Genomic DNA, 13,366 nt, shown 5'->3' on the forward strand with positions numbered 1-13,366 from the left:
CATTTCAGTCATTCCGCCCAGATTGCACAGGTATCTGGGTGGTAAGCCTGCAGAATCCTAAGGCCATCATTCAAAACTCCAGGGATGTCCCGGTGCTGGTCTCCGGACAAGCGTAAGTACCAGAATTTCCCCACTTGGGAAATTCGCTATGATGTGGATCGGATGAAAACTGCTGTCTTCCAGAGCATTAACGTTTTCCCCATCCAATCTCCCTCACCGTCTATTAAGCATTGTCCATGACAAATAAAATTCACCCACCCATGTCTTTTGTAACGTTTGAAAGCTCAATTAGTTAATATCGTATTTGAAGCTCTATACAAGTGTCTCTATATTTATTATCAGCTGAATTGTTTCTCAAAGTGTTGTAACAGGTCTATAAATCCACACATACAATTTTTTTTTTTACAGCCACAATTGGCTTTTGGCAATGAGAAAACAGCTCGAATCTGCCAAATCAGACTGAAATTTAAAAGGACAAAAATAATAAGCTTGCCCCGACAGCAGGTGAGAGAATCAAGTTACTTATGATGTTCCGCCTGAAAGGTAGTTACTTTCAGCTCAATGTATCATTGCAACAGCACATCACGCTTGGGACAGGAGAGGAGATAAAACCCGAGGCATCTGTCAAAGAATCACTGGATATGGGAAGGAAGTGAAAGATTTTAGTGTGAGCTGAAAGCAGCCTGCAGAATGGCTTTCAAAAGAGAATGGGATAAATACTTGAAAGTGAAAATCTACAGGGCTGTGGTCCAATTGGCTACCTTTATCAGAGCCAGCACAGGCTTGATGGGCCAAATGGCCTCTTTCAGTTATCCAAACTGCTCCATGCTGATGTTTATGCTCCAAGTGAGCCTCCCCCCACTCCTCTTCATCTAACCCCACCAGCACCTTTCTAGCTTCCTCTGCATCTAAGCTATACATTCACCAACTACCCACTCTTTGGGTAGAGACATTATTGGATTTATGGGTGACTGTCTTTGGCCCCTACTCTTCTTCAGTATTAGCTAGAACCCAATTTGCTGTTGGTCATGAATTTTAAAATTGTACTTCTGATTCTAGAGTCCAAATTAACTCTGTAAATTGTGAACAATGGCCCCAGCCCTAAACCCTGTGGAACACCAATTCCCACCTTCTCTCAGTCACAGTAACTACCTGTAAGTCCTAGCTCCCTTTTTCTTTTCTCTAGGCAGCTTGCAATATATTTTGCTACTCGTCCCCGACTTCACATGCTCTGACTTTAGTAATGAGTCGACCTCATCAAAGGCTTTTTGAAAATCCAAATGTATGACATCTATCGCATGACCCATTTCTAATCTTTTGTTACTCTTTCAAAGGATTCAATAATGTGAGTCAAGCTTGAGCTTTCCTCTTAAATCCATGCTAGCCACTTTGTATTATGGAACTCTTGCGTCTCAGCAGGAAGCAGTCCTGCCTCTGAGACAGGTGCTGGTGGTTCATGTCCCGCTCCAGGGCTTGTTGGCTGTGGATGGAGTGTTCCTGGCGTGGTCCTACCAGATTGTTAATCAGTCTGCTATTCCTTCCAACACGTACCCACTATTCCCCAAAGGGGAAAGAGTGCACAAGAAGATAAGAAACAAACTATTATGTCATTCCATGGTTGTACAATACGGAGTTGGACTAACTGTTTTTGTAAATAACTCTGGATAATGATTCAAAGACGCATGAGTGTTATTGCTGAATGAACCATCATGTGGGTAGACAAACTTTATAATTTAGAAAATAGTTGAAACAACTTGAGTATAAACTAAAACTGATTAGATGAAAGACCAAGTGAAACCATCCTCTTGTAATTGAAGACAACAAACAGAAGTAACTATATAAAAAATTAATTGAAATTGGTGAAAACTGTACATTAAAATAGAAATTTTAGAAAATAGCTGGCCTGTCAGAATCCGTAAAGCGCAAAATTAGGTTAATGCTTTGGGTGATAGATCAAGCTTTGACACAGGGTCAATGTCCAAAGCATTAGGCAGTTCTAGATCTGAAGGTTGTCCTAGTTGTTTTACGGATCCGTTAACAGGTTAATAATAATAATCTTTATTGTCACAAGTAGGCTTACATTAACACTGCAATGAAGTTACTGTGAAAAGCTCCTAGTCGCTATATTCCGGCGACTGTTCGGCGAGGCTGAGGGAGAATTCAGAATATCCAATTCACCTAACAAGCACGTCTTTCGTCACTTGTGGGAGGAAACCAGAGCACCCGGAGGAAACCCCCGCAGACACGGAGAGAACGTGCAGACTCTGCACAGACAGTGACCCAAGCCGGGAATCGAAACTGGGACCCTCGCGCTGTGAAGCAACAGGGATAACCACAAACCGTTACAAAAAAATAATTATTTTTATTTGCTGGACACTAGAGTCCAATACATTTATTAGTAAATACCTACACCACATAACTCCACAGAAGATTTAGAATGTAGGACAAACCTGTATGAGATAGTCTGCGATATACTCTGGTTTGAGACACAACACATTATGTTTAAGAGCCTCAGCCACATTCACTCTTGGATCCTCGGGTTTTAGTTTGCTAAAGTCAGCAAACAGATGCGTAGCTTCTTTGAATTCCAGTACTAAATGACTGGGAAGTACCTGAAGTATGAGAAAAGTTACACTATCAGTATTTAATACAGGATTATATTAAACCCAAGTCGGTCGACATCAATTTGAGATTACTTACTGTATTCTTTAAATTAAGTTTATGATTATATGTTCACTCTATCATGGGGCCAGGAGGCAAATGATTTTGCAGGTGGGAATGAGTCCGAGGGGACAGTCCCAAAATCTCCTGACCCACTTACAAGAAAATTTTAGAGTACCCAATTCTTTTTTTTTCTCAATTAAGGGACAATTTAGAGTGGCCAATTCACCTACCCTGCACATCTATTTGGTTTGTGGGGATGAGACCCACGTAGTTACGGGGAGAATGTGCAAACTCCACACGGACAGTGACCCGGGGCTGGGATCGACCCCACTGGGCCAATGTGCCCGGGTAAGTGTTACCCTTACTTTACGAGGCAGTTAAAATACATAATGTGTTCATTGATAGGAGTCCAATCCATGAGAGCCTCACTCGAGTCAGGCTGGCACTTCAGCCACTCAAGAAAACAACAGCGATAAAATAAGTTATTTTGAAAGTGGAGTACGGGATTTTTCTCAGGAACATGGAAATGGCAGAGCTTCGAAAAGTGGAGCCTGTGCAGAACCCGGGAGACAACAGCAGGAAAACCCAGTACAAGCATATTGCATGGAAAGGTCGAGAATGTTAGGACACATTTATAAGTCAAGTGATTTCTTTGAGAATTTTGTAAAACAGTTATGGTCAGTGGCTCGAATTGAAACATTCTGCCAGAACATTACATTAAATGTCTTTTGATCGAGTAGTTTCTCTTGTACTTGCCGGTTGTAAATAATAGCTATTTGATTATTTGGTTTTGCGCTGATTATTAACTGGTTCCTCAATCCTTGTGCTACGAGTATATTTGCTCATATTGAGTCAAGTGGATATATGATGTATGACCACAGAGCGAGTATCTCAGTTAATCTGAATACTGGGCCCATACAGATGCTTTTGAACACAGGATTTATGAAATGTTCTTCATGGACATGTGCCAGATGGAGGCCATTCAAATGGATGGACAAATTACCCATACAAGCAATACAAGATCTTTGGAAACTAAAAGAATCATTATAAAATAACTAACCTTAGCTCCACCTGAAAGCAGAAGGCGCCTGAAGCCTGCCTCCTTGGTTTGATCAAAATTTAAAATAACTTTCCAACCCGTAAATGCACCAATCTGCGGAGACAAAGGAGATGCTATTTAGTCAAATATTATGTATGTTCTGAATTAATTTCCCTGAAATAAAAAGGGTGGAGTATTTCTCTCTCTGTAATTCTACTTGAAGTTATTATTGCTTCAAAGGTTCACAGGGAAAGCTTAGAAATAATTTTTAAAAATAGATGCAAAGACATTTTGCCTTTGCTGTGCATTGTTTAATTGAGACAAAAAACATGTCTTCCTTTTCTCACTGCACTAGCTAAGTCTCCCTTCTTCACCTCTTGGAAATGCAAACACTTTGTTAGAATTCAATTGTGCAGATTCTGTCACTTTAAATAGTACCAGATGTCACTAAGACCAAAAGTGCAAGGGTGTTTCTTTTCAAGTTCCTCCATTGGGAGTAGAACCTCCTCGCCTGGCAGACTAAGGCGTGCGGCGTCAGGGAAGAGTGGAAGTTTAGGAATCGCTGTTTGCGAATTCAGTATAGAAACGTTAAAATCATTTTGGTTGAGTTTTCCCAGGTCCGCTCAATAACTTTATGTCCAGAAAATAACTCCTAATGTGTACCTGCTAAATAACAATGAGCGTAGTTCATCATGACAGTACCTCAGCACCAGCATCCTGTTGTCTCATCACCTCCAGGTTCTTCCTCCATCGCATGGCTGCAACTGCAAGCTTCTTCTGTTGTACACTAATTCCAGGCAACACGTCCAGGATGACTCTGCTACCCCATTCATAGTTCTCCTCCTGTAAAAGAAAGTGATTATAGTGCTCACAGTAAATATTCTTTGTTTGAAGCTCTACACCATAATATTGTGTAATGCTTCAAATCCATCTTGCCACCTGGTTATTGTACATATTCATCACAGTGAGGTATGAGATTCAGCCAGCAGGTTTCCTTGTCCATGTTTGATCCAATGCTAAGAAACTTCATGGGGTCTGAATTCAATGTTGAGGACTCCCAGGGCAACACCCTCCTGACTGTATACCCGTGTCTCCACTTATAGTGGGTATGTCCTGCCACTGGGACTGGACATACCCAGGGATGGCATGGATAGGATATGGAGATAGATTTTAGGCAAGTGTTTAAGCAAAAGGTAAAATATTTAAAAGTAAAGAAAGGGCTAGCAGTGCAGCATAAAGGGCTAAAGGATTGGGTGATGAAAGCAATGCCAATACATCTTCAGTTTCAAGGGGCGATTTACTCTAAGAAGAAAATTGGGTATGTTTTGGGATTAACCTCAATGTGAAATTTTCACTACTTTATCAACAATAAAGTAGTGAAAAATAAGGGTCTTTAGTAGTGAAGGACATAGCTAAGGGAAAGGGTGGGTAAAATGGGAAAGAGCAGGCTGGGGAAGAATTGAGTAGAAAGAATGTGGTGAACCAGAGGAGTGAGGCAGACAGAGGACAATACTGCTGCTACCAGTGAAATGCGCTGGAGGATATCTAGGCTGAAACAAAGTGATGTAGTGGGGTCAGCATAGGAGGATCAGGAGCAATAGGGCTATTCAGAGTGTCATGTGAGAGTACCTTTAAGAAATGGGTGTTTATAAATGGGTGTGTATATAAATATCTGTGGTGAGTATACCTTTAAGAAATGGGTGTTTATTACTGCAGTGATGTCAGAGAGTGAGTGGAGCTGGGCTGTCCGTCAGCTTTTTACTTTCGTTTTAGGCGGTTTGCTGCAGGGTGTGTTTTAGTTTCATTTTCAGAGCTGGATAGCTGCAGTCACAGCCAGAAGGTGTACGAGTCTCTCTCTCTGTAATCTAAAAAATGTAAATCGATCCTTTGATGATTTAAAACTAATAACTGCTCTCAGTAGTGACTTTAACCTGTTGTGCTTCTGTTTAAAGTTTTTTTTTTAAAGTCTTCTGGATGTAAAAAGGACAGCTTAAGAATTACTTAGTGTTGTATTCTTTGGGGGTTGTATTTGAATTGATGTTGCTAAGATGTTCACTGCAGTTTTAAAAAGATTAACTTGAGTTCATAGAAATAACATTGTTTTACTTTAAAAAGTACTTTTCCATTTCTGCTGTACCACACCTGTAGAGTGGGCCGTGTGCTCCCCATACCAATCTATTAAAAGTTGTGGGTCAGTGAACTCCATGATACACTTTGGGGTTCCCTAAACCCTGGCCCATAACAAGAGGTAGAAATAGCAGGTAGGGCTAAAGCAAAGATCAGGGGAAGATAAATGGGGAAAGAACAAGTGAATGATAGAAGATGGATAGGAAGGTGGTCACGATAGGTTCCTGGGCAACAGCTATTTCACACATTGCAGAGAAGGGGAAATTTTATAGAAACAGACGGAACATAGTAGGAAAGAGGACTCAACATCTTATTTTTATAGGCAAAAATATATCTTAGAGACATCAAGTCATATTTATATCTCCCTAGTGGGTTTATGAAGGAACACAAAACCAAATTTAGATTTTATATTATGAATGAGTTCTGCCAATAACAGTATATGTTTGAATGGGACAAAATCAGTTCTTGTGCATTGCTTTTAGTTGAAATAGTTTGCTGGGAATACATAACCTGGACAAATTTGGCAGCAGCTCTGCAGGCCTCCAGATAGGACCGATGAAGAACCCACTTTCCAGCTGCCATTGAAGCCAAGTATTTTTCATTACGCAATGGCTGTCCGACAATGATGTGCGTACAGGAAGGGTCAAAGCATTGTCTGTCCAGTACCACTGCACCTAAAAAATAAATCCAATCGCACATTTACTCAAGAACAGTCAAATCACTAACCTTGAAGATACATGTACTGCAAATGATGATATGATTGGTTCAGATTTTTACATCACAGAATTCCAGCAGAAAATATCTGTCTGGATTGCACTTCCTGTATCCAAGGTTTAATCAGTTGGATCTTTTATAAAGCTTTCCAGTAAGATTTCTGTTACTGTAAAATCTGTCATAATATACATCCATGTATACAATGGAGTGCAGACAGGCAGCGATTGACACACAGGATGACCAGTAAGCACACAGAACAGAGCAGCCAATCACCAGACAGGACACGACCACTATAAAGCCAGAGGGCACCAGTTTTCCTGCTCTCTCGGGACCCAGCCTCTGAGACAGTCAGAGCTCGTGAGCTAGCCAGTGCCTACACCATGTGGTAGCTAAGTTAGTCTGGTCAGGCTAGTGTCAGGTCTCCAGTCAAGTCAGCATAGTGTCAACCCACAGTTGAACATGTATAATAGTTTGGATGTTGAATAAAATTGTGTTGCATTTTATCAAGTGTTGGAGGTCTGTCTCTCGCTACACTGCATCAAGTGCAGTTCACCTCGACCCAGCCTACCCAACACATCAAAATCTTTTTTAAGTACCAATTTGGTTGGTCTATTCTCAACTCCACATCCGTGTCAACAATTTGCACGGGCTTCCAACTGTTTAATTCTGAGGCAAAAATTCCATCTAATTTATCTCAGTCTTTAGTCTAGATAAACAGACAATTTAAATTCATTTGGTGTTTATGAGTCCAAGAAATGTTGACTTTTAATCTAAATTCTAGGAGTAATTCCAGGAGTACATTTACTCCCAATTTGCCCAAGGTCAAGTTAATCTTTTTATCCGAAACATTTTTGAATTCCATTTGGTCAGAGATTGTAACATAGCCACAATTTTAATCGGTAATGCCTACACAACACCCGTGATCACCCTTTTCTGATTCTAATCGACTATCTCAAACAAGAGTTTATCAAGAATTAGTTAACTCAAATTTGTTCAACTTTCTTCCATAATGAACCTATGTTGTGGTGTGGAGATGCCGGCGTTGGACTGGGGTCAGCACAGTAAGACGTCTTACAGCACCAGGTTAAAGTCTAACAGGTTTGTTTCGAATCACTAGCTTTTGGAGCACAGCTCTGAGGTGCCCTGAGGAAGGAGCTGTGCTCTGAAAACTAGGTGATTCGAAACAAACCTATGTTGGATGTAGAAGAATTTGGGCTGGGATTTCCTCTGGTTCTGTTGGAGTCTCATTGTGCAAGGTCCCCACCGATTTTGGCATTTCGCAGGCAGCCTTATTAAGGGATGGAACATTTACTCATCCCTTATAAAGCCAATGACATAAAGAGGCGACCCCTCCCTAGATTGTGAACTCCCGTTTCACTCTCTAAGACAGGATTGCAAAGGATGGGTAACCAATATACAGAGTGTATAGGCCTCCTGGTGAGCGGAAATGGACACCATTTAAGAGAGTGGGGTAGGAAATAATGCAGATCTTCAAAATTACGTGCTATAAAAAATATTCACTGCACAGGGGATCAAAGGGAGTTAGAGAGAGAACTGGGCACTGGTTGGGCAATCTATCCAATCTATGGTAGCCAGGCATTGGATTTTCTGGCTGAATATTGATACCGTAGATTCGCCTGTAGTGATGCATGTGTCCACTGATCCAATGTAAACGAATTGCCCTCACGATGATTCTACAAACCCAAGTAGGCTCATACCCAAATATCACATAAGCACGATTACAAAGATTACATTAGGATTATAGCTGCTGGATTTTGGAGACTATTTAATTAAACAAACCATACTTTGTTGCCTCTGTTAATGATTTAACGCATCAATACCACACTCTTTATTTTATCACAGCAACCAGAATGGTAGTAATTGATAGCAGCAGGATCCCAGTTTCCATCCCCAGTCCGTGCTGCTCCCAAGCACGTAACCACAACTGGCTACAGACGTCCTGCCATCCGTGCCAGGTCAAAATTCAGTGTGCTACATTAGAAAGTGCTCAAGTACGTAAAGCGATTATCTCATTTGTGATGTCTTCACTCATTGTCACAGTAGGAAGAATGATCACACTGGCAGCTATGAGACAGAGAAAGGATGGAAGAAATTAATATATTAGGTGGAAAAATGCAGCTTCTGATTAAAGAGAATGCAAAGCTAGAGCTGTTGGCGCTGGCAGAGAATGGAAAGGATGCAGATATTAAAAGGGATTTCAACTACTTCAGGACTTGAAGGTGATCAGATAGTTGTAAAGTAAAAGTTTTCAAGTCATAGAATCATAGAATTTACAGTGCAGAAGGAGGCTAGTCGGCTCATCGAGTCTGCACCGGCCCTTGGAAAGAGCACCCTACCCAAGCCCACACCCTACCCAAGCCCACACACCCTACCCAAGCCCACACACCCTACCCAAGCCCACACACCCTACCCAAGCCCACACACCCTACCCAAACCCACACACCCTACCCAAGCCCACACACCCTACCCAAGCCCACACACCCTACCCAAGCCCACACACCCTACCCAAGCCCACACACCCTACCCAAGCCCACACACCCTACCCAAGCCCACACACCCTACCCAAGCCCACACACCCTACCCAAGCCCACACACCCTACCCAAGCCCACACACCCTACCCAAGCCCACACACCCTACCCAAGCCCACACCCTACCCAAGCCCACACACCCTACCCAAGCCCACACACCCTACCCAAGCCCACACACCCTACCCAAGCCCACACACCCTACCCAAGCCCACACACCCTACCCAAGCCCACACACCCTACCCAAGCCCACACACCCTACCCAAGCCCACACACCCTACCCAAGCCCACACACCCTACCCAAGCCCACACACCCTACCCAAGCCCACACACCCTACCCAAGCCCACACACCCTACCCAAGCCCACACACCTCCACCCCATCCCATAACCCAGTAACCCCACCAATGGCAGTGTGTTGCATGCACAGAATTAGAAACTCCCATGTGTGAGAAACTGGCGCAGACTGGCAGGTGGGCTGGAGGAGGATGGAACAGCCATCATTGGGGCAGCACCGCAGCACAGTGGTTAGCACTGCTGCCACAGCACCAGGGACCCGGGTTCGATTCTGACCTTGGGTGACTGTGTGGAGTTTTCACATTCTCCCCACGTCTCCATTGGTTTCCTCTGGGTGCTCTGGGTTTCCTCCCACAGTCCAAAGATGTGTCGGTTAGGTAGATGGACCAAACTAAGTATGGCCCTTGGTGTCCAAAGGTTAGGTGGGATTACGGGGATAAGGCGGGGGAGTGGGCCTGGGTGGGGTGCTCTTTCGAAGGGTTGGTGCAGACTCGATGGGCTGAATGGCCTCTTTTTGTACTGGAGGGATTCTAAGATCAGCGCTGAAGGCAGTAATAGAATCATAGAATTTACAGTGCAGGAGGCCATTCGGCCCATCAGGTCTGCACCGGCCCTTGGAAAGAGCACCCTACTTAAGCCCACACCTCCACTCTATCCCCGTAACCCAGTATTCCCACCTAATCTTTTTGGACACTAAGGGTAATTTATCATGGCCAATCCACTGAACCTGCACACATCTTTGGACTGTGGGAGGAAACCCATGCAGAGACGGGGTGCAGACTCCACGCAGAGCGTGACCCAAGCCGGGAATCGAACCTGGGACTGGGGAGCTCTGAAACACCAGTGCTAACCACTGTGCTACCATGCCACCCCCAGTAATGGGGTCGAAGAGGAGGAAGGAAAGGAAACCATAACAGAATGTAGCTTTTAACAGGTTGGAAACTGGATTAGAGGGATTTCGATAAAGAGAAGTGCAGGAGAGGTGGCAGTGAATGAATAGAAATGATTCAGTTGGCACTCTAGATGGGTCAGTTGGAGGTAAAACTGCTGAGGGGGAAATCAAACATGGGCTTTTTATGGAAGTTTTGAAACAAGTCGGGACAGCACCAGAAGACAAAGAGGGAGACGAGAAAGGGATATTGTCATAGAATTAGCCAAGAGGGAGAAGTTGGATAACCAGGAGCTGTGACAAGAGGGAATTAAGAAATTGGTTAATAGTGACTCAATGAGGATTCAAAGATTTCGAAGGAGAGGTGAAAAGAAACAAGGTGTTGAAATATGAAGAAATGCTGGAGGATGGAAATATGACTAGGTGAGAGCTGGAGATTAATACTTTGAAACTTCCTTCACAAAAGAAGAGGATGCTAACAATCCAACAGTAAAGGAATGGGGAGTAGATAAACTGGAGAGGATAAATATGAATAAAGACTGGTACTTCAAATGCTGGAATTGCTCAAAGCAGAGAAGTCACCGGTCTAACTGGAGGCATCCTAGTGTGCTGAGCAATACAAGGATGGAAACATTGGAGGCTCAGGCCACAAACTCCTTGAATATGGGAGTGGTGTCAGAGGACTGGAGGGTTATAATTGTTAAAGTCCTATTTAAAAAAGGGGATAGGGATAAACCTAGTCAGCCAGTTATCTATGCTGGTTGGGAAACTTCTAGAGACTGCAATCCAGACAAAATGAATTGTCACTTGGAAGAACATGGGTAAAATATGGCAGCTAGTATCGACTGTGAAAGACAAATTACGTCTGCTAAACTTGATCTGAGTTCTCAGGAGTCATAGATTCTTAACGCACAGGAGGCTGTTCAACTCATCATACCTGTGCCAGCTCCAGTTTCCTATGGTTACACTGTAGCCCTGTAAGTTTCTTCCTTTTCAGGTATATGTCCAATTACCTTTTGGAGGTTACTGTTGAATCAGCTTCCACCAACTTGTTGTGTTCCCAAAGAAAATCCCCACTATTCCAAGCACCTCACCACCGGGGTCTTTTGTTGTCACCCATCTTAAATCTGTGCCAACTGGTCACTGACCTCACTGCCAAATCATGCTAGCTGCTATACGAAAACCTTTCATAACTTTGAACATCTCTCTTAATTCTCCCTTTAACCTTCTCTGCTCTTTTGAAAATAGGTACAATAGCACAAATTACAAGAAAAACGCCACACCTAACTCCTCAATAAGGTGGCAGTAGTCAATCCGCTCCTGAGGGTTCAGTGAGGATAACTGGAACCTGCGCTGAATGCGCGCTTCTTTGGCATTGCTCTCACCCACAGCAACCTGGAAGTTACAAGCAAAACATCAGCAGATTCAGTTACTTCGATAACCTAAACAGAAATATAGCAAGGCATGCTTTATTTTTCATTGTTCCTGGGATTTTCAAATTGAGATGTCAAACGTCTCATGGTTTAGGCCTGCCTAGGGCTCAGCTTCTGATTTCAAGCTCTGGTGAACATGGAGTTGTTCAGTTTTGCAGTTTTCCTTTTTTGAGACAAGAGATAGACTGCATCACTTCAGGTACACGAGGCACCATTGATCAAACGAAGGCTAGATTTCGAGTGCCATAGTGGCACAGCATACTTGCACAAATTGATCCTTCTTTTGTGTGGGGGAGGGCAATTGAATGTGAATTCAAAGATATCCTTTTGAAGATTGAAAAGCTAGCAAAATAAACAGAAATGTCAAACTGCAAAAATGATGATGACCCTCTCGCCACAACAAAGCAAAAAAGAGTTCCAGTTTGCAAATACGTCCTGCAAAATGTACAGGAAAGCACTTCTAATAATTTAAATCTATTGAACAAATGCAACATCATGGAAGAGAAACTTCAACAAACCTTAAAACTAAAAACCACTTAAAGTTTAGATTCAGAAATTGATGCAGTAACATTCTTGCGGTCAGATGAATTTCAGTCTCTGGGTTTCACCCTTACTCACCACACCCTCCCCTCTCTCAACGTAACACATACATACAGTTTCCTGTACTGTTACAATAAATCCCATATGTTTTCCAGACCTGTTCTTTGGGTTGTGGTGCCACAGGAGGTTTTGCCAGTGGAAATGCTATACTGGGAGCCTGAGGTGTAGGGGTGAGGCGGTCATCCTTCATTGGAACGTCACCATTTGTTACAGTAAGACACTGTGGAATTTCTGATATAGAAGTAGAATTACTATCAGAGATTGTTGCACGTAAACACTGCAAAATGCACACTACACATACATTGCAACTTTCTTGTGTTGGTTTACTTTTTAAACTTACAACCTTGCTCAGTCTTTGATTACAGCTCTTTTACAATGCATACAAATAATATTGAAAACTAGGGGCCCATTTTGACCAGGTGCTCGACCCTCCCTCAGCCCTCACTGTAAGTAGGACCAAGCGTTATTTCTTTTCAAAAGAGAAAAAATTCAAATAGTGAGGAAATAGACACAGAATATAGGGTGAGCTCAGGGTTAGTTTGACATCCACCCATCTCGGGAGACAGTGGACTATTCCCAGGATAGAATAGAGTACATGCGCCTCAAAAACAGAGTTAACATTTCAGGTCTGTGACCTTAGTGAATGGTGACCATTCTAATGTATTTGTCTCTCTCCACAGATGCCGCCCGCCTGACCTGCTGTGTATTTCCAGCATCTGCAGTATTTTACTTTTATCCACTTAAAAGTAAAACTGGTTGAAAACTATTAACAAAGTTTTTTTTAACAAACAATTTTATTGAGGTATTTTTTTGGCATTGTAAACAGTTACAGCTAACAGAAATGTGCAAACATCAATATAAAACCACTACTTCAATCAATCCATACTGCACGTGCCCGCTCCTCTCCCCTAGACATTACACACCTATTTATCCCTCCTACTCTACCCTAATCTCCCCCCTCTGCTGACGTTCACTCTCCCGCGAAGAAGTCGATGAATGGTTGCCACCTTCGGGCGAACCCCAGTACAGATCCCCTCAAGGCGAACTTAATTTTTTCC

General features: G+C 42.8%; 1 protein-coding gene across 3 annotated transcripts in view; it reads right to left on the reverse strand.

The window, feature by feature from the left end:
- Nucleotides 1–13,366, reverse strand: part of topbp1 (DNA topoisomerase II binding protein 1) — a 98,889-nt gene that overhangs the window by 13,899 nt on the left and 71,624 nt on the right. For all 3 annotated transcript variants that reach the window (XR_011947884.1, XM_072509971.1, XM_072509970.1), the window contains 6 exons: nucleotides 12,406–12,539; nucleotides 11,559–11,670; nucleotides 6,341–6,504; nucleotides 4,406–4,546; nucleotides 3,725–3,817; nucleotides 2,451–2,612 (listed from right to left, as the gene is read on the reverse strand). Coding sequence is in view for 2 of the 3 variants with exons in the window: in XM_072509971.1 (XP_072366072.1) it covers nucleotides 2,451–2,612; nucleotides 3,725–3,817; nucleotides 4,406–4,546; nucleotides 6,341–6,504; nucleotides 11,559–11,670; nucleotides 12,406–12,539 (806 nt within the window). In the remaining variant the exon portion in view is untranslated. The remainder of the gene's footprint in view (nucleotides 1–2,450; nucleotides 2,613–3,724; nucleotides 3,818–4,405; nucleotides 4,547–6,340; nucleotides 6,505–11,558; nucleotides 11,671–12,405; nucleotides 12,540–13,366) is intronic.

The sequence above is a fragment of the Scyliorhinus torazame genome, chromosome 6, assembly GCF_047496885.1.
Source record: "Scyliorhinus torazame isolate Kashiwa2021f chromosome 6, sScyTor2.1, whole genome shotgun sequence".
NCBI classification, from domain to species: Eukaryota; Metazoa; Chordata; class Chondrichthyes; order Carcharhiniformes; family Scyliorhinidae; genus Scyliorhinus; species Scyliorhinus torazame.